This window comes from Monocercomonoides exilis, assembly GCF_001643675.1.
Source record: "Monocercomonoides exilis strain PA203 chromosome Unknown scaffold24-1337568, whole genome shotgun sequence".
NCBI classification, from domain to species: domain Eukaryota; phylum Preaxostyla; order Oxymonadida; family Polymastigidae; genus Monocercomonoides; species Monocercomonoides exilis.
Genome location: NW_027150569.1, coordinates 560,971 through 579,776, shown reverse-complemented (window position 1 = coordinate 579,776; position 18,806 = coordinate 560,971). Strand labels below are relative to the sequence as shown.

Here is an 18,806-nt window from a genome sequence, read left to right as displayed (position 1 = left end):
TTTATGTGTCTTATATGTATCTCAATAGTTAAATACATTTCAAAAAAGGATTAGGCTTTTGAAATTCAAATGAATGAAAAAAAGTCGTGTCAAAAATTGAATAATTAAAAAATAAATTTACATACAAATTATTGTTTGACTTTGGAGAATCAGTAACTTTTCAAATTACTATTTTTCATTTGAAAAACACAACCATTTTAAAAAATGACATTGAGTTTTATAATATCAGTGACAGACAGTGACGTCAGTGACGTGGTATTTATACCACAAAAAAAAGATCGCGACACAACCAATTGTTCATTTTGTTGAATATATCATGAACAACAAAAAAAAAAAAAAAAAATTAATATTGTTTTGACACACTAAATTATATTAAATAAAATTAAAATATATATCAATTTTTCTTTGCATTTCTATTTTTAAATTTCTAAATTTATATTTTAAATGAGTAAATGATATTTTTTCCTGTCACGTCACGTCACTCGAAAAATGTTCACGTCAGAAGGCATGTGACTAAGATGTTTATTTTTGCCTATATCCTTTTTGAAAATAATATTTTTATTCTTTGCGTGTTTGTATAAATATATAACAATATAAGCATCAAAAATTTTTGTTTTCACAATTGAGGTTCTGACATAAAAATTCTCTCTCAGTCCGTCAGGAAACCAATTTTGTCTGTCAATTGTCACAAAGTGAAACATGTTAAATTATATTAATAAAAAATTCTCATTTATTTTTCTTTCAAATCTCTTTGTTTTTTATAAAAATTACATTTGCCATAATAAATTATTCTTTCGGCATCTTGTCATAAAGCTTCAATTTTGCATGTTATTGAATATTTTAATGTTTGAAATGCATCTCTATGCATGCATTTATATCTTTTGTTTAACGGAATGTAGTTTACATCCATTGAGTAACGACTTGGATGCATCCAAATTCATTTTTTATAGCGAACACGAAAATCAATACAGAGCTAACCCAATAATCTTCAGAGAAAATGATGGCCAAAAATTTTCACACAAATTTAAATTCTATCAAAACCATTTGTCTTCATTCAACCTAAAGAAACCGGTTGTGAATTCTTTCTTTGTTATATCAAATTCATCTTCTTCATTTTGGTTCACTTCTTTTATTCGGAATTCACCAGTCCAAAAATTCGTGTGCAGCAATTTGTCCTCGAAAATTAACTTAAATATGTGCTCAATTCATTGTTTCAGCACTGGGTCACCAATTAGATTATTTGAGAGTTGTGTTGCGATCAGTAATCTTAGCTTGTCTTGTCGCTCATCTCCTTTGATCTCTCCTTTGATCGAAACATTGGGAAGCAATTCTAAATTGATGTTTGACACCATATCCTTGGCAAACTGGGTCGTTCAACAATCATTTGGCATATTTTTAAGTGATTCATGCTCACTGGAACAAATGAATAATTGCCATTTTTGGAATATAACTCAAAAACGTTGCACAAGCTCGCAATTTGAATTAGTGGCTTCTTCAGAAACAAGTAAAATGGAAAATTGCTTTGTTAGACATTGTGAGAATGTACTTGAAGGAGGAATTGTGAGCGTAACAAAGGGCTCTCTAATCTTTGCATGCAACAATTGTACTTTCATTTTTAACAAAAGGGCGAATATTAAAGAAAAAAACACGGACAGGGTATCAACAACAACAACACGAAAGTTTATGAATTCCGAATGGATTGGATGCTTGGGCGATCTTGGAGGATCAATTTATATACATGATAATTCGAATGCAACTCTAACTGTTGAAAATTCAACCTTTGAAAGCTGTAAGGCTGTTTCTGAAGGGGGAGCAATTTTTGCAATGAACATAGGAGAAAGTACAGTGAGGCATTCAACTTTCAGAAACTGTTGCTGCGACACTTCATCGGGATACAGAGGAGGAATCATATCCCTGTACAGGATATGTAATAGAGAATCAATGGAAAATTGCCTTTTTGAAAACGGATTTGCAAGACGCGAAGGTGGTGGTGTCTACATTTATTATTCTGGTAATATTTCCCATGAAAATGATATTTTAGTTGATTGTGCCTTTGTAAATTGCAGTGGGAACTATTCTTCAAGCTATGGAGGTGGTTTGATTAACCGTATTCAATATGCTGGAGTTTTCATTCAGAACTGCAGATTTTGTGGTTGTGCGGCAAATACGTATGGAGGTGGCGTTATGTTGCACATGTCGGAATGCAGAGTTGCACAATTCTCGTTTTGCTTTTTTCATAATAACAATTGCTCTCAAGGAAAAGATATTTATGCTGAGGGAAGCAGTTCGAGTGTTGAACTTGAAAAGTGTTATTCAACATATCGGAATAAAAGTTACTACAATGGAGGAGATAAAAGTAATCAATTGTATGATGGAAGAGGAGGATGCAGATTTGTTTCCTCGAAAACAACTCAGAACCAAGCGAAGGATTCTTTCAGCTGTGGAATTAACGAGACTTTTGCATGTCTGACAATTAGTCATTGCTTGACTCAACTGATTTCTGAATATGTTAACGAAATGAGGGTGCTTGAAGGAGTGGTCTTGGAAGCAAAAGGAGTGCATATTGAAAATATGAGCGTTTATTTGAAAGGTATTTCTCCTTCTGGATCAACTATCGAAACGAGATTTGAACAAAATGGTTGTTGCCTTTTGGCTGCTGATGGAGGAATGGTACAAATGCAAGATCTGAAAGTGGTTCATAATTCCTCAATGATTAAAGGGCAAAATTCAAGATTGTTTGAAGTGAAAAGAAAAGGATGTATTCACTTGAGAAGAACGAATGTATCAATGAATTTGAGACATTCTGAAGATTCTCTAATTCAAACTGAACTCGTAAAAATATGCGAAGGACACATATATATGGAAAAAGTGATATGGGATCGAACTATAAGTTGCACAAGTTTGATTATAATTTCTTCAAATGTTCCTTCAGATTTATTATTGATTGACTGCAAGTTCAGTGATGTTGTAAGATTATCGGACGGAAGCTCGCTTGCGACTTTGAGAGGCAATTCAAGTTATCTTGATATTATAAATTGCACAATTGAGAGATGTGGGTGTTCAAAATCAAGAAAAGGAGGTGCTATAGAGATGGATGTTTGGAACGGAGGAATGATGGAGTTACGTGAAGGAGAGGTTACGAGCTGCTTTGCTTCAACAACTTCAGGGAGTGGTGGAGGTCTGTTTTTGAAGATAGCGGAAGTAGATGCAATTAATATTAGAAACGTAGCATTCAGCAGGAATGAAGCCAAGTGGGGGAGTGATTTATTTGTGCATTCAAGTGACCTTGAGTCAACAGCAAAAAGGGGGAGAATAACTGCTCTTGGAGCTTCGAACGAAACCATGTATAAGATACGCGGATTTGATGGAGCGAATGAGAGCGTCTTCATACCGTTGTGCGTTTATTTGATTCCTTTGCCAGAAGAGATTGTTGTGAGCAACGATGATGCATTTGATCATTCTCACTGTGGATTTGATGAGTTTCCCTGCCTGACTCTGAAGCATTCTTTAATGAAGCAAGAAGAGGGAAAAAAGATTTCAGTTAGAGGAATGATATTGATGGACGATGAATTAACTTTATTGACAGGCAAAAGTACAATACAAGGTGGAAATGAAGAAAGTGGAATGATTATCAGAGATGATATTAATGGAATGCAACAATCATTGATTGAGGTTGGGATTGAAACAAAAATGAGCAAATTGTTATTCTTGCTTCCCTCAAGAATGGAAGCTCATAGGGCTGTTATTTCATTGGTATTATCGGAGCTCTATTTGGAAAGCTGCTCTGCTGATCAGGAGGAAGCAGGAGCTGAGCTTTTGTGTGAATTTGTGGAAGCAATTCAAGGGAAGCTCACAATTTCGTATTTTTCTATGTGGTCCCTAACACTTGCAGGTCGCCCGTTTATTTTTCTAGAAGGGACTGATACACTAGGAATGATTAATAGATTTGTAATATCACATGTTACATCAGTTGCAGATGGGGAGGTTATCAAGGTTGGGAACGGAGCGTCTATTTGCTTGAATCGATGTGATTTTTACGGGGATAATGTGAGGCAGTCAGGTAATATTGCGTCTTTTTGCATGTTATGTGCAACTAACTCAAAGGATATCACCATTATGGAAAGTAGTATACGGGGATTTAGTGGTTTTCAAAAGAATGGAGGAGCAGTGGAATGCATTATGGAGGAAGGAGGGACGCTTGATATGGAAGGGGTGAGAGTTGAGAATTGTGCGTGCGACAATGGAAACGGAGGAGGGTTTTGGATTAGGATGAAGGAAGGATCACAACTCGTTGTTGATTCAGGAAGATTGAGTGAGGCTGTACTGAAGAACTGCAGAGCAGCGGATAGGGGAAATGGGAATTTTGGGCATGGCGGGGGGATATTTTTACAGTTGGAAGGAAACACTGATGAATTTGCGATGAAAGATGTAAGATTTGAAGGATGCACAGCTAAAGATGGGGAGTATGTGCTTGTGAGTTCAGAAGATCTTTTGCGAGTGATCAATCCGAGGAGTCTGGGATTCTCTTTTGATGTGAAAGACACTACGAGCTTGTGTGGATGGGAGAGAGGAACAACAGGATCGAATTATTTAATTCCACTTGTTTTATATTTTTGGTCAAATTTATCAACAGAGGTTTTCGTTGGAGGGATGGACAGCGGTGATTTTTCTGTATGTGGTTTCGAAGAATATCCATGTGCAACAATTGAGCAAGCGCTTAAAAGGGCAGAAAAAGAGGCAGAAAAGGCTATGATTGTAAAAGGCTATGCCAACACGAGGAAGGAAGTGATTCTGGAAGGAACGATAATAGTTCGACCGACAGATGGAAGCGAAGGAATTATTTTGTTTTCATCAGAAATGAGTGGATCTGAATTTGATGTTATTAAGTGCTGTGGAAATGCAACATTTGAAAATATGGAAATGCAAATTCCCACTGATTTTGATAATCGAGCAGATACACTTATTTTTGTTGACGCAAACGATGGAATTTTGAAGTTAAATGGGAGCAGTTTTGTATCTGGAAGCAATGAAAGTCATCGAATTTGCTATGTGCTGATTAAAGCATTTTCTGGATCAATTGAAATTGATAGCTCAAGAATAATTGATCTTGATGCACGGAAAGAACTGTTTGTTCTTACGCCAAATGCAATAGTTGAGCTTTTCAATTCGTCTATCAAAAATATAACTCTGGAAATGAAAAGCGGAATTGTTATTAAGGAGGAACAAGAGGAGGTGCAGATTGATAGAAGCAAAGAGAATGAGTGGAATGTGAAAGTTGTCGGGAGTATAATAGAAAGGATTGAGCAAAATGGAGCAGAATGTCCATCTATTGTTGAGCATCAATGCAGAACTGAAGTTAGAATGAGAATAGAGAACTCCACAATTGAAGAGTGTGGGTCAAGCTTATCAAGGAAAGGGGGAGGAATGCTATTCCTTCTGAGCGAAGCAGGGAAAATGGAGTGTGTGGATTCTGCAATATTGAAATGCTATTGCGCATCAATTGGAAGAGGAGGAGGAATATATTTGAAAGGGGGTTATGAAAATTTAACGAAATTACCGTTTTTAGTATCGAGAGTAATATTACTTGGGAACAAAGCTTATCGCGGGAGAGATATTTATGTAAGCTGTCAAAATGTTGGAGTACAAATTGGAGAAGAGCAGTTTGACTTGGATTTTGAAGCACCATTCGTAAAGGAATTGGCAATATGGGGTTGCGAGGAAGAATGCTATGAGAATGAAGAAGATCTGCTGTTAAAAATTACAGAGTATCGAAACGAGGTAATATTTGTGTCTAGTTTGATGGAAAACAGTTCGGATTCAAGACAATGCGGGAATTCCATTATTCCATGTGCATCTTTGAGCGAAGGAGCACGACATGCTTTTTCAAGTGAATATTCGCAGATAGTTGTGAAGCAGAAAACGAGTTTGAAGGAGGATGTGAAATTGGAGAAAGTGATTGTCAAGGCATTTGGCATTGATGGAAGTGCGGATGTTGAGATTGATGGAAAGATCGAAGGGGAAATGACCGATTTGATATCAGCTGAAGCAAGCGTTGCTTTTGAAGGAATTCACTTTCGATTTGGAGAAAATCTGAAAAGTCAGCACGAATGTTTGATCCATGGAAAGGGAGGAAAGCTGAAATTGCTTTCAATGAAATTCTGCCAAAGCGAATGCTCAAATACAAATAACAATGCAGATATTCCTTTTTGCCTCGTGAGAGAAGAAGGTGGAAATGTTGAAATTAAACGTTGCGAAGTTTGTATGATCTTGATTCATTTCTCAATGTTCATTTTTGAAGGAGTCGAAGAAGTGAGCTTGACAGATGTGAAATTTGCAAAAGTGGATGCAGAAGCAAATATAATTGAGTGCAGTGAATGTAAGAATGTTCACGTGGAAAAGAACGAAATAGAGGAGGTGAGCTTGAAAGTTGGAAGCTGGATGTACATGCATAAATTAGAAAACGGAGATGCAAATGTTTCTTTGGTGGTTGTTAAGAATATCAGCAAAGAAGAAGGCACATACGGAATATCTTGTGACTTGTGTAAATCAAAAATTCATCTTCAAAACTGTTCATTTTGCGGATATCATATGATTACAGGGAAAGAAAAGGCGGTTTCGTGTAGCGCGTGCGAAAATGTGCTTATCAGTTCGTGCTCGCTTGTGGGGAAGAAAAATGAGAGAAACCTGAAGAACAAAAATTACAGAAGCAGAGGTTTGGAAAGAGATGGAAATGAGCTGTGCTATTGGAATGGTTCTGTTTTGTATCTGAACAAGAGTAACGCAATTGTGAGAGATTCAACACTATCGGAATCCTCAGAAGGAGGGATGTCTGTTAGCGGAGGAAGTGTGAAAGTCGAAAAGGATGAGTTTGCGGATAACAACCCTTTTATTCCAAACTATCCTTCGGCACGAAGAAATATTTTCTGCTCGGATTCAGGATCACTGAGCGTCGTGAGCTTGAAAGGAGGGGACGGAGTCTTATCAAATTCATCTCTGTGGATTCTTGACAATGGCTGCGCACTGTCTGGAATAACCGAGCAGAGGCCATCTTCGTTGTTCATTCCTGTGCTGAAAAACGTGAAAAGCGAAGAGAATGGAACAAATACAAACCTCCGATTTGAAGGATCGCTTCTACTACCTTGCAACTTGTCATTTTCCATCTTATTCAAAGAAGGTGAAGAGGAATTGATTGAAACATTCAACTTCGAAGAATCGGACTTTGAATCAGAAAATGCAGTTGTAGGGGTGATTGATACAGAGCTTTTCAGAAAAGCAGGAGATGAGACAGAAATATCTGTGAAAATTTTGTTTGGAAATGCTGATTCACCATTATCGACGGAGCAGATTATTTTGAAGAACAAGAGCGAAAGCAGTGAAAATGGAAATGAAAAGGTTACACAAGGAGAGAACAAATCGGAGTGGAGTCTGACTGCATTTATTCTATGTGTTGTTATTGCTGTGGTTCTTATGGTTGTATTTATTGTAGTAATTGTGATGCTCCGTAAGAGACTTTCAGAAACAGAAAAAAGGATGAAGGAAAATGAAAGAGACAGTTCATATACATCAAAAGAGCATGAAAGGAGAGACTCACAGGAGGGATCGAACTTTGAGATGAGCGATATGCCTGCAACGTTACTTGAAGGAATGACAACTCAAATTCCGCAGCTTATTGAGGAGGAAGAGCTATTTCAGTTTGAAGAAATTGACGAAGAAATTGACGAAGAAATTGACGAAGAAATTGACGAAGAAATTGATGAAAAAGGATTACAATCATATGAAGAATATGCTTTATCTTCAATGAATTTGAGATCAAACGCAATTCCCATGTCTCGTTTATTCAAAGTTATTTCAACGAAAAAGCCATTTCGAGAGAAGGAGAAAAAGAACCTGAAAACATTGCACTCTGTGATTCATTCGGTTGAGGGGGATTTCACATTGGGAACAAGAGCTATGAATGTTGTTGATGGGAAGGAGGTGGTTTTGGCAGTGGCAGAGCTGTTTGAGCATTTGATTTCAGTTGGAGACGAAAGGGTGGGAATGATGGGGAAACAATTGTGTCCATATTCAATTTTTGTTGAGGATGGAAATAATGAAATGTTTGTTTTAGCAGAAAAAATAAAGGATGAAAAGGAGAAGGAAGAAGCGAAGCGATGGAGTGCACCAGAAGTGGGAAATTATGGAATAGAAAAGGCTATTGTTTTCACACTTGGACTGATGCTTTTGGAAACTACAACAGGAGAAGTGCCACTGAGTGAATTCGATGCAGAAGAAGCACATGAAATGATGAGAGATGGGGTGCGGCCTTTGGCAGAAGGAATCGAAGGAGAAGAATTTGTTGACTTGATAGAGAGGATGTGGGTGGATGAGCCAAATGACAGACCCTCATTAACTGATGTGAAGAATACTTTGTCAAAGATAATTGATGACTACGAATAAGGCAAACAATCTCGAACGGGTTATCCAAGAATATGGCAATTTCAAATCATAAAAAATATTTTAGGATTTCAAAAAAGGAAAGCAATTTTAAGTAAACAAGGCAGGAGATATGTAATTTTTTCTGATTTCAGGAAAAATATTACGTTTTTACGATAAGAGATACGATACTGACAAGGATGAAGAATTGTTTTTTGAGAAAAACAACATTGTATTTTTGTATGTTCATTAACATGAATTAAACATTTCAATTTTTCTCTCTTTGCTGCTGCTAAACTCTAACGAAAAAAAACAAGCTCCTTTTTGTATTCATCAAATCTCATTATCATTCAATGTTTAATCTCTTTCTTTCAAAAAATTTCACTATTGTGTATTTCTTTCACATGATCGAATTTTTAACTCGAATTCCTTAATCTTATATCTTTCATTTGATTTTTGTGAGGATTTTATTAGATTATGTTTTATTTTATATTTATTTATTTTTTTAATTTGATTCATTTTGTCAGATTCATTTTTGTTTATAAAATTTTCTGTTTATTTTCTTATTGATGTGTATATTCATTTTTTCATGAACAGTGCACTTTTCAAGAGTTATTCTAGTTGCGTGTTATATAAAAGTGCCTTGTTTGCGTCTTTTTTCAACTTGAAGCTCTTCTATGATTTGAGGATTTTAATTAGTTTTATTTTATTGTAAATTTTTGTAAAAATTTTATTTTTCAGACCTTCTGTATGATCAATCCTATTTTAATATATCATTTCATCAATTTTCATGAATCCATTCTTATTTTTGCAATTTTCATTTTATTGATTAACTTTCCAAATTTATTTTTAACATGCAAAATAAGATTTAATTTTATAAAGATTATGCTTATCAGCTAAGCTGTTTGTTTTCTCAAAAAATGAATTTTAAAAATCAGAAAGTATGACTTGTGTTCAAATATTCATCTGATGGATTGATATTATAACGAATGCATTTTGCGAAATGAGCAAATAACTGAAAGAGATAAAAATTCTATCGAAGCAGACCAAAGTACTCCAACTTCAAAACTTCATTTGTAATCTTTTTTTCCTTTTCCCAACTTTTTGTATTCCCAATGAACTGTTAAAAAAACAGTTCCATTTTTAAATGCATCAACGAAAGATTTAACTTGTCATTGTGATAAATTATAAGTTTTTTCAAAAAAAATAAAACCTTTCATTTGAATTATGAAAAGTGAAAAATATTTAGTTGATAAAATATAACACAAGCGAATGGAAAATAAAGAATAAAGCAAACAAATAAAACTGTGCAGATAAATGCAACAACCTCTCAATTTCAAGACAAAAAATAATATTCACTTTTATTTTTCATCTTTTTTCTCTACAGGTTCTGATTGGTCTTCCATGTTCTCATTATTCGATAACTTTATCTCATTTTCAGTGCTATTGTCCAATTGCCCTTTTAAGAATTCATCGCTGTTGCTTTCCTGAGGTACTTCCTTTCTTGATTCCATCTTTTTAGGGGAAATTGGACTTGAAACTTTGTTAAATGCACACATACCGTCTTTAAAACCCATCGCATGAACTGGTGACTGGCCATGAAAATCTTGCAAATCACGGACTTGGCAATCCCAAGGAAAGTTGGCAGGAAAATTAAATGGCGGATGAAAATGGGGTGGAAGATGAGGATGAGGATGAGGATGGGAATGGGAATGGGAATGGGAGTGAGGAGAATGCGAAGGAGAGTGAGAATGAGGAGAGTGAGAATGAGGAGAGTGAGAATGAGGAGAGTGAGAATGAGGAGAGTGAGAATGAGGAGAATGAGAATGAGGAGAATGAGAATGAGGAGGCATATGATGCGCATGATGATTGAACGGTGAATGCATTGGTGCTGAAAGTGGCGAAGATTCGGTATCCGATTTATCAGAAGGATTAAACGGAGAACGCTTGCGCCTGTCATGTTCGGTGCTGTGATGTTTTGGACGAGGATGAGGATGAGGATGAGGAAAATGAAAATGGGGAGGAGGATGAAGCGGGAAATGAGCACGAGGAGCGTAATGGAAAGGATCAGCATCCGATGGAGATAACAGGCCATCAGCTTCTCTCTGTTCCTCTTTCATAACTTGCGCTTCAGGAGATGAATCATCAGAGTCCTCTTGCGTTGGCTCCCCAAACATAAATCCTTCAAAATCTTCCCATGTTCCCTCATCATTTAGCATTTGTTCTGGAAGTTGTTTCGAAGGCATACCCCCTCCAAAAAATTGTGGAAAAGCATTAAACATGTGATAAGGGCAGGATGGATGATGATAAAACCATGGAAGCTCAAATCCTTGTGATTGGGAAGATTGACTGATTTCTTTATTTTGATCAAAGCTTCGATAAGGAAACCCAAAGGATGGAGATCCATTTTTCATGAACTTTTCCAATGACTTTTGCCAGCGTATTCGCGGGGCACGCTCAAATGACTTTTCATTTAAGTGTCCTTCTAATTCTTCACTTGAGTTTGGCTGATATTCTCCTTTTACTACCCTTTTTGGTGCAACAATAAATCTGAGCGTTCCAGAGCCAAAATATGAAATGGCAGTTTCTAAATCCGATTGTGAATCAACAGTTATTTCATCCTCATCCTCGTCTAAATAATATAATCCAAAATTCTGGGTATCTTCCAAAGAATAAATTTCCGAAATAGCAGAACGTAATTTTGAAAGTTCAAGAGGTTTCTCGAGATTAAGTCGATGAATTTCTTTTGTCTCTTTTAATACAACCTTTACAGGTATTCGTTGTTGCTCCGTAGCGTCTTGCATTGTTTTCTGTTTGATTATTAAGTATTTTGTTTGTGATCTAAACCATTCGTAATTATGACTAATCCATAAGAATGGTTTATTTCTAGTAAACTGTAAATTGTAGGCTGTATAAATCCAAATGAAAATGGATTGGCTCGTTCATTTTTAATTTTTGTGAAATGTTTGTTACATATTTTGTGAAATAGAATTTGTTTCATTTAAAGTTATTTTTATAATATTTCACTTATCAATGAAAAAGAGACGCAAAGATGATTGGCGTGATTATCACACTTTTTTCTCTAATGTCTTCGCAAGGTTGCAGCAGCTGCAACGCATGCCCCCAAATTCAGATTCCTTCAGTTCCTCAAATTTCAATTTGTCAGCCATGCCAAACTTGCTCTCTTCCTCAAACAAATCCTTGCCAAATACCTACGCCTCGCCAAGAATCAATGAATGATTTGTTCAGATTCCATCGTGATGCAGCAAATCGTCAAGCTCAACAAGATTCAATGCGTGCAGGTGCTGGATCCAATTGCGCAAATAACATGAATGCAGACGCATGCAGCGCTGAAAATGCAAGAGCTAAGCTTGATGCAAACATTCGTACTTCAAACAATCAATTTAAAGAATGCAACGAGAACGAGTTTCTTGTTCATAAAAAGCATTCCCGTGTTGATGAAGGCGACTTCTCTTCTCAGTCTGCAAATATTGATCTGGATGCTGGAAAGAGCTGCCGCGCTGCTCAGAATTATAACGACAATTCCCAAAACCAAATGTGCGCTGGAAGAGATAGATCTTGCAGAGCTGAAGATTGCACGCAGCAAAATGCTGACGGGTGTGCTTCGAGATCGATGTTTGGCTGGCCAAGCTTCGGAAACTACGGAAGCTTTGGCAACTTCCCCAACTTTGGAGCAGCTTGCTTTTACTAGATGATTTTTAATATCTGTTGAGTGCTTTTTTTTTCAAAACGAAAAAAGAACGTTTTTTCATACTATTATTTTTATCATCCTTTTTGAAGTGAAAAATTGAAGAACAATCGAAAAATGATATGAAAATTTAGAAAAAAAATATATTGAGTGCTCTTGATGGAAAATAAAATTGTATGAGAAAGAATGTTCTCATCCTAACGCAAATCATGCTAAAAAAATACTACAACAATACATTTTAAATTAATAAAAAAAATAAAAACTTTAAAGAATAATTAAAAAATAAAAATTGAAATAGCAACATTTATTCGCAAAGAGAATCAATCTGTTCTTTTGGAAGACTGAGTTGGGTAAGAAACACCCTCCGCTGCTCTTTGCTTGCCGTTGGGACAAAGTTAAAGTTGTCCATTGTGACAGTGATGGATGACAGAACAAGCGATTTCGATGAAACAAAAGAGGAAGCTTCAGATGCTGGGGCTGGGGCTGAGGCTGAGGCAGAATCTGAAGAAGAATTTGAATCTGAAGAGGAAGAAGAGGAAGAGGAAGAGGAAGAAGATGTTGTTGTTTGTGTTTCTGCATTTTCGTTTTGTTTGTTTTCTTTTTTAATTTTGAAAAAGCTGTTGAACGAAATTGTCCAGGTGCAAAACTATGAAACAAATTAAGAATTATATTTCGAATGAAGAAAATGGAAACAATGATACAAAATTGTAAGACAAGAAGAAGAAGAAGAAGTTATAGTAGCAGTAGCACATTAAAAAGTTTAAATTTATTAATGACAACAAAGTTGATTGTAATAATATCATTTTTTTATGAACAAATATGATAAAATAATAGAAAAATAAAATAAAGAGTGAGAAAGAAAGAAAGAAAGAAAGAAAGAAAGAAAGAAAGAAAGAAAGAAAGAAAGAAAGAAAGAAAGAAAGAAAGAAAGAAAGAAAGAAAGAAAGAAAATACATATATATATACTAATATTCATAAAAATATAAATGCAAACCGGAGAAATTGTGGTCTGATTCTTTCTGTGTGTAACAATCACAGTATCTTCTGATGTTGGTATGTCAATTGTCGGTGGATGAAGTGGATATATTGCAACACCAGAAGAAGAAGATGAGTGAGAGTGAGAGGGAGATGACGATGATGACGATGAAGATTCGGAAGAGGAAGAGGAAGAAGAAGTTGATGAATCAGAAGAAGCCGACGCAGATTGCGTGGCTTGCTCTTCTGCAACTTCTGAAGAAGATTGCCTTTCAGCAACTTTATCTCCACCGACACTACCAGCCTGCTCTTCTTGCTCAATCTTAGGCTCTTTGCTTCCTTTGACTTCTTCTTCTTCTTCTTCTTCTTCTTCTTTTTCTTTTTCTTTATCTTCCATATCTTCAGCTGAGCTTTGTTGCCCGTTTGCTTCAAGCTTCGTCATGTCTGTGGTGCTTGTCCAAGCAGCTTCGGCTGCTCGAAGATCAACCTTATAAGTTTGTTGTTTGTTTGTTTACAAAAAAAGAATATTTTTTTTTTTTTTATTTTGACAAAAGAAGAAATCATTGAATAGCAAAATGAGGATAATAACATCAAAATTTCAACAGTAAAAGCAGAAGAAAGAAATAAATAAATATTTTTGCGATATTTTTTCCCCGTAGATAAGCAAAAAGAAAAAAAAAAAAAAACTAACAAAAGAAAATTACAAAAACCAAACCTGACATGAAGATAACAGATGAGCTTTCAGTGACTTTAAATTTCGTTCAGTTGGGAGAGTTATCTCAATGATCCAGCTTCCAGCATCTTTAAACATCACACTCGGAGCAAGTGCCATCGTCATAGACAAAACGCACGGATAATAATGCACTTGAGTGAATGCTAAGTAATTAATCAAATGTCAAAAAAAGTTCCATTTCGGAAAATTGAATAAAGGAATTAATTGATAAACAAAAAATGTCAGACTTTTCATTAGATGATATGTTATTGACTCATTTTTTATAACTTCTTTGAGAAACACTGAAAATCGTTGTTTCTAAATACATTTGTCAAAGCCACGATAATTAATGACAATCGATCAAACCTCATTAAAAACTGGATCATGAATCCACTTTTCATCGATTTCTTTTTTAATTGCTCCTAGCCTCTCTGGCTCGAGGACTGCGAGAAGCACTTCAAGTGAAGTCGGAATTGCTATGTTACAAATAAATAAACAAGTTTTTAACAATTTGAAAAAAGCATTTTCAAAAATGCAATAAAACAATAGAAATACAAATTAACCATCTAAAATAATTTTAAAATCAAGGCATACGGTTCGGAGCATCTGAAATAAATTCAGAAGCCCAAAGGACTTGCCGATATTGATTAAACATGATCATATGTTTTGAAAATCTAAACAAAAAATAAAATTGTTTTTTTACGGAGGTTAATGACATTCATTAATATAGATGGCATATAGGAACCTTGGATAATCAATATCGACACTGTCTTTTTTCGGATTTTCATATGTTTCCTTCACCTTTTGAAAAAGCAAATCTAAATTAAAAGGAGGTCCTTTGTTTGTTGGCTTCACCTCCTCCCCAACATTTTGAACAATGACAGGTCTTTGAATAGAGTCTTTCTTTGGGCTTGGCCTGCAAAATAAGGTGCCCATTTCTGTAAATATAACAACAATATATATAATGGTTTTTCATTTTGAGAAAAAAATAAACTTATTTATGTTTAATTAAAATACAATTGTTTTTTTGTTGTTTGACGACAAATGACACAAATTTCTTTTCCGAAATATTTATGGGAAATTGAATAAATCTAAAAATGTCCAGTTATCTCTACAGAGATATCGAGTTGCTGCAACAACAAGTGACTAAACAATCAGAGCTTGTTGATCGTTTAAGTGCAAATGAAAAATATATGGATGCTGCGAGAGAAAACCAGAAACTTGAAGCTTTAAAAAGATCCCTTTCTGATAAGAAGAAAGAAGCTCTTGAAGCAGAACAAAAGGAAGACGAAGCGCGATTAAAATCGACATACAATGCAACTGTTCGATCTTTTTCTCGAGATTGGGATGATGAAATGAGAATATTCGAGGATGAAGCAGCTTATAAGATTTCAGAAATGAAAGTTTGAAAAAAAACGGATATTTTTATTCTTTTTCATATTCTCTTAATCATTGTATTAGTCACGCCATAATGCAGAAATCAGAGAGATACAAGCAGAATTAGATGCTGAACCTTTTCCTCCTTTGAATCCTTCAAGAGAATTAAGAAATCTGAGAAACTCGCAACGAGAAAATGCTAACTCAAAAAGGTTTAACGAAAATTTTATACTCTAAAAAATTTTGAAACTTGAATTGATGCTTACAACAGATTTGAAGAAGCACAAAAGATAAAAGAGACAGCTGATCAATTAGTATGGTCATATTTTACCATTGTGATTTATGTCCGTTTTACTCATTTATTTCAGGAAGAGCGAGAATATGCTCGTCATGAAGCTGCTGAAAGGCAAAGGAGAATAAGCATAATTAATAAAAAAAGATTGGAAAATATGGATGAGCTGTCTGTTCTGTATAAGAAAATTGACAAAGAAAGACAGGCCAAACTAAGTGATAGGCAGCAAAGCAGTCAAGCGTTTGATAGTTGTTGTTCACTATTTCAAAATTTGTTATTATTTCTAAATATCAAAATACATTCTTTTTTTATTGAAATGTTATTCCTCTCGTTCACTCATTGTATTTGAAACACCCAATAAACCAGACTTCAAAAGAGGTTCAAATATGCCATCCACGATGAAAAGAAAGACCAGGAAGTGGAAAAACGAGAGCTGAATCGGCAGGAGTCGTTCAGGCGCTGCCGCGAAGCTTCGCACCATCCTGTCACCACTCGTGGGCTGAGAGAGTCATTTGCTGCAACAGTCGGGAAAGATGCCTTTGCCACAAGAGCATTCGGAGGAACAGCACAGCTCATGCGCTCTTCGCTTTCATCGTCAGGTGGGCTGGACGGGTCGTTTGATTCGTCTTTCCGCGGAGGCAGTGGAAGATGGGGTGCAACTGCTTCTTCTTCATCTCCTCTTTCCTCTCGAAGCTTTGGATCGACTTTGGGATCAACATCTTCTGTTTCTGAGACCAGGCCTCGCTGTTATGATTCCACATTCAAGTACAGATCTCCCTCTGCTCCAAGACAGACTGCGACTGCATCTGCAACAAGGAGGAGGATGTGGTGAAAAGATTTAAAAAAAAATAGAAGAGTTAAAGATTTCTTCGCTTTTGTTGTAGCAGTAGTTGTTGTTGTGCGGGAAATATATATCTTTGAACGCTGTGTGTATATTTCACAAGCTCTTTTGTTATCGATTGGTTTTGTGGATTAAACCAAAATATGTAGTCTTGAAAAAAGAATTTTGACTTTTTTATTTGATAATTTGTTGTGATCATTTAGATTCATTTCTCAATGCTTATTTTGCATTATGTATTCCTCTTTTCAATAGTTTTGTTAATGTTTCTATTAAATCCTTATTTTTCTTTTCTCTTCTTTTCTCTTCTCTTCTCTTTTCACTTCATTTGTGTTGTTTATAAAAAAAGAAAGAATTTAGACATAAAATACTTTTTGGCCCGTTTCAAACTTAAAAAAAAAATTGAAATGAAATGAAAAAAAACAGTTGATAACTTCAAGCAAAACTTCAACTCTACATCGGACGAATCTGTTTCCTCAAAATAAACGCCGAATTAAATACACACAACAAAACAATAAATATCCTTCTGTCTTATTTTATTAACATAAATAAATCGAAATCATTCTATTGTGGAGCAGATGGCGAAGGAACAGCAGAAGATGATGCTTTAGATGCTTGTAGTTGCCCTATCGTTGCACGCACTTCAGGTTCCAATGTGGCCATATCGGAATAAGAGGTGGCATGCATCTTGTACTGTATGAATTTATATTAATAGAAGATTAATTAATAAGTCATAAAAAAAATAATTCAAAATATTAAAGTTCAAAAAATAAAAATGCGCAAAAAATCATGCTCAAGCAAAATAACTCAGAAAAAAATAAATAGATATGTAAATATATAGAAAGAATTCTGTGCATAATATTGAATTTATAATCACAATTTCTTCATTTTTGACCATAAATATTTCCTTTTTTTATTTTAATTATCTTTACAAATTTTCTTTCTGCTCTTTTTCTGTTTAATTATAAAGAAAACATACCATTTCTTCGAACATCAACGACATTTGCAACAAAAGTCCCTCTGTTTTCCTTTGTTCAGCTTCAAGCAACGCTCCCAATAGAACCTCTCTATCAGTCTTGTATTTCTCATCGAGACGAGAGTATTCCGAGGCAGCTTTTTCAGTCTTGAATGTGCCTGTCTCTTTGGATCTTTCACGATTGGCAGCATCTCGAGAAGTTCGTAAATCGTCTAAATCGTGACGCATTTTCTATTTAAAAAAAATAGAAACGAAAAATAAAATCATCTCTTTCCAAAATATTGATAAAAAATACATACGTTGGCTGGCTGCATGACTTGTTCGTATAATTCGCTTTGGGGCATTATTGCAACAGCGTCTAGTGCTTTTCTTCATGAATACATAAGGCATTAAATTAGTATAACACATTCATTTAAAATATTTGCATACGGAAGATCGGCAGAATATTGCTCATATCTTGTCAGCGATTCAGCTAAGCAAAAAAACGAATTCCACAGCATTAAAAACAATTATTTCATATATTTTTCACACTGAATTTTAAAATTCTGGGATCTGTCACTCCGGACTTTTGAGCAAAAGACGCAACTTCTTGAAACTTCAGGGAAAATGATAATAAAAATTTGGAATTTAAATATTAAGAATTTTGCAGACATATGCCAGTTTTGCAGCAGATGCCGACCGTAATGCAGCTGTCATAATTTTTCCTTTCTTTACAATTTCTTCAACACCTTGGCGTGATGCCTTGAAATTTTCAATGGTTTTTTCAAAGCTATCCGTTTCTTTGAATTCTTCTGCTTGTCCGAGCTTGACGAGAGCTTTTTGTCCGAGATTTGTTGCTTTTTGTTTCAATGCTCCAAACATCTTGATATAACAAAAAAAATGTTCCAAAAAACATCGGGAGTTCAAAAATAAAAATAAAAGGAAAAGAAATGTACTCATAAATACCTTATTATATTTTTTTCAATAAGAAACAAAAATTATGATCAATAACCATTAGCTATGGTTCATTTTATTATTCATTTCAAAAATTTTTATGGAACTTTTCAATTAAATTAAATAAACGACAATAAATATTGATTGAATTGCATAAGTCCATGCAATCATTTCTTTCATTAAGTTTGATTTTCTATTCGTTTTATTTAAAAAAGAAAAATGAATAAAAAATATCATTTTGAAAAACAAAAAAGAATATCCATAGGTTGCAAAGCAAATGTGTGAATTAAAACCAAAAATTTAAGGGAAACAAAATCAAAATAATATTTATAAAACAAAAACTTTCAAAAAACAAAATTTCGATTCACAGAAAGAAATCACGAAAAAAAAAATACCATCAAGTTGGAAGAAAAAGATGTTTCAAAAAATTCCAATGATTGCGATAAAAAAATGAAGACAGAAAACCTTTGACTCATTGAGTTCAAAGATCGTCAGTTATTTCAAAGAATGTTTTGTCATTCAATGGATTGACTATCTGATGTTGAAGATGGTGCTTTTATTCGACAGAAAAATCATTCTTCC

The 18,806-nt window shown here is 34.8% G+C and overlaps 6 protein-coding genes across 6 annotated transcripts; 3 read left to right on the top strand and 3 right to left on the bottom strand.

Annotated features, from left to right (window-relative positions):
* Positions 1-1,422: 1,422 nt before the first annotated feature.
* On the top strand, positions 1,423-9,280 carry MONOS_1365 (uncharacterized protein; the record flags this gene model as incomplete). The annotated part of the gene is made up of 1 exon (XM_067866371.1): positions 1,423-9,280. One exon carries the CDS (start codon positions 1,423-1,425, stop codon positions 8,434-8,436), a length of 7,014 nt encoding a protein of 2,337 aa, XP_067726881.1. The 3' UTR covers positions 8,437-9,280.
* An 11-nt stretch (positions 9,281-9,291) lies between these two features.
* Positions 9,292-11,255, bottom strand: MONOS_1366 (uncharacterized protein). Its single transcript, XM_067866383.1, has one exon. It carries the CDS (start codon positions 11,214-11,216, stop codon positions 9,774-9,776), a length of 1,443 nt encoding a protein of 480 aa, XP_067726880.1. The 5' UTR covers positions 11,217-11,255; the 3' UTR covers positions 9,292-9,773.
* An 8-nt stretch (positions 11,256-11,263) lies between these two features.
* MONOS_1367 (uncharacterized protein) lies at positions 11,264-12,375 on the top strand. Its single transcript, XM_067866393.1, has 2 exons — positions 11,264-11,376; positions 11,455-12,375. Exon 2 carries the CDS (start codon positions 11,465-11,467, stop codon positions 12,122-12,124), a length of 660 nt encoding a protein of 219 aa, XP_067726879.1. The 5' UTR covers positions 11,264-11,376; positions 11,455-11,464; the 3' UTR covers positions 12,125-12,375.
* Positions 12,177-14,771, bottom strand: MONOS_1368 (uncharacterized protein). Its single transcript, XM_067866403.1, has 7 exons — positions 14,554-14,771; positions 14,403-14,482; positions 14,175-14,284; positions 14,057-14,126; positions 13,812-13,972; positions 13,116-13,583; positions 12,177-12,767 (listed from the first exon to the last, which is right to left on the bottom strand). Exons 1-7 carry the CDS (start codon positions 14,742-14,744, stop codon positions 12,426-12,428), a joined length of 1,422 nt encoding a protein of 473 aa, XP_067726878.1. The 5' UTR covers positions 14,745-14,771; the 3' UTR covers positions 12,177-12,425.
* A 134-nt stretch (positions 14,772-14,905) lies between these two features.
* MONOS_1369 (uncharacterized protein) lies at positions 14,906-16,309 on the top strand (the record flags this gene model as incomplete). Its single annotated transcript, XM_067866414.1, has 5 exons — positions 14,906-15,211; positions 15,270-15,397; positions 15,457-15,499; positions 15,554-15,717; positions 15,844-16,309. 5 exons carry the CDS (start codon positions 14,906-14,908, stop codon positions 16,307-16,309), a joined length of 1,107 nt encoding a protein of 368 aa, XP_067726877.1.
* Positions 16,310-16,670: 361 nt separating this feature from the next.
* Positions 16,671-18,279, bottom strand: MONOS_1370 (uncharacterized protein). The gene is made up of 7 exons (XM_067866426.1): positions 18,237-18,279; positions 17,943-18,152; positions 17,823-17,886; positions 17,721-17,763; positions 17,591-17,660; positions 17,295-17,522; positions 16,671-17,008 (listed from the first exon to the last, which is right to left on the bottom strand). The coding sequence occupies exons 2-7, from the start codon at positions 18,150-18,152 to the stop codon at positions 16,880-16,882; spliced, it is 744 nt and encodes a 247-aa protein (XP_067726876.1). The 5' UTR covers positions 18,237-18,279; the 3' UTR covers positions 16,671-16,879.
* Between the last annotated feature and the right edge of the window lie 527 nt (positions 18,280-18,806).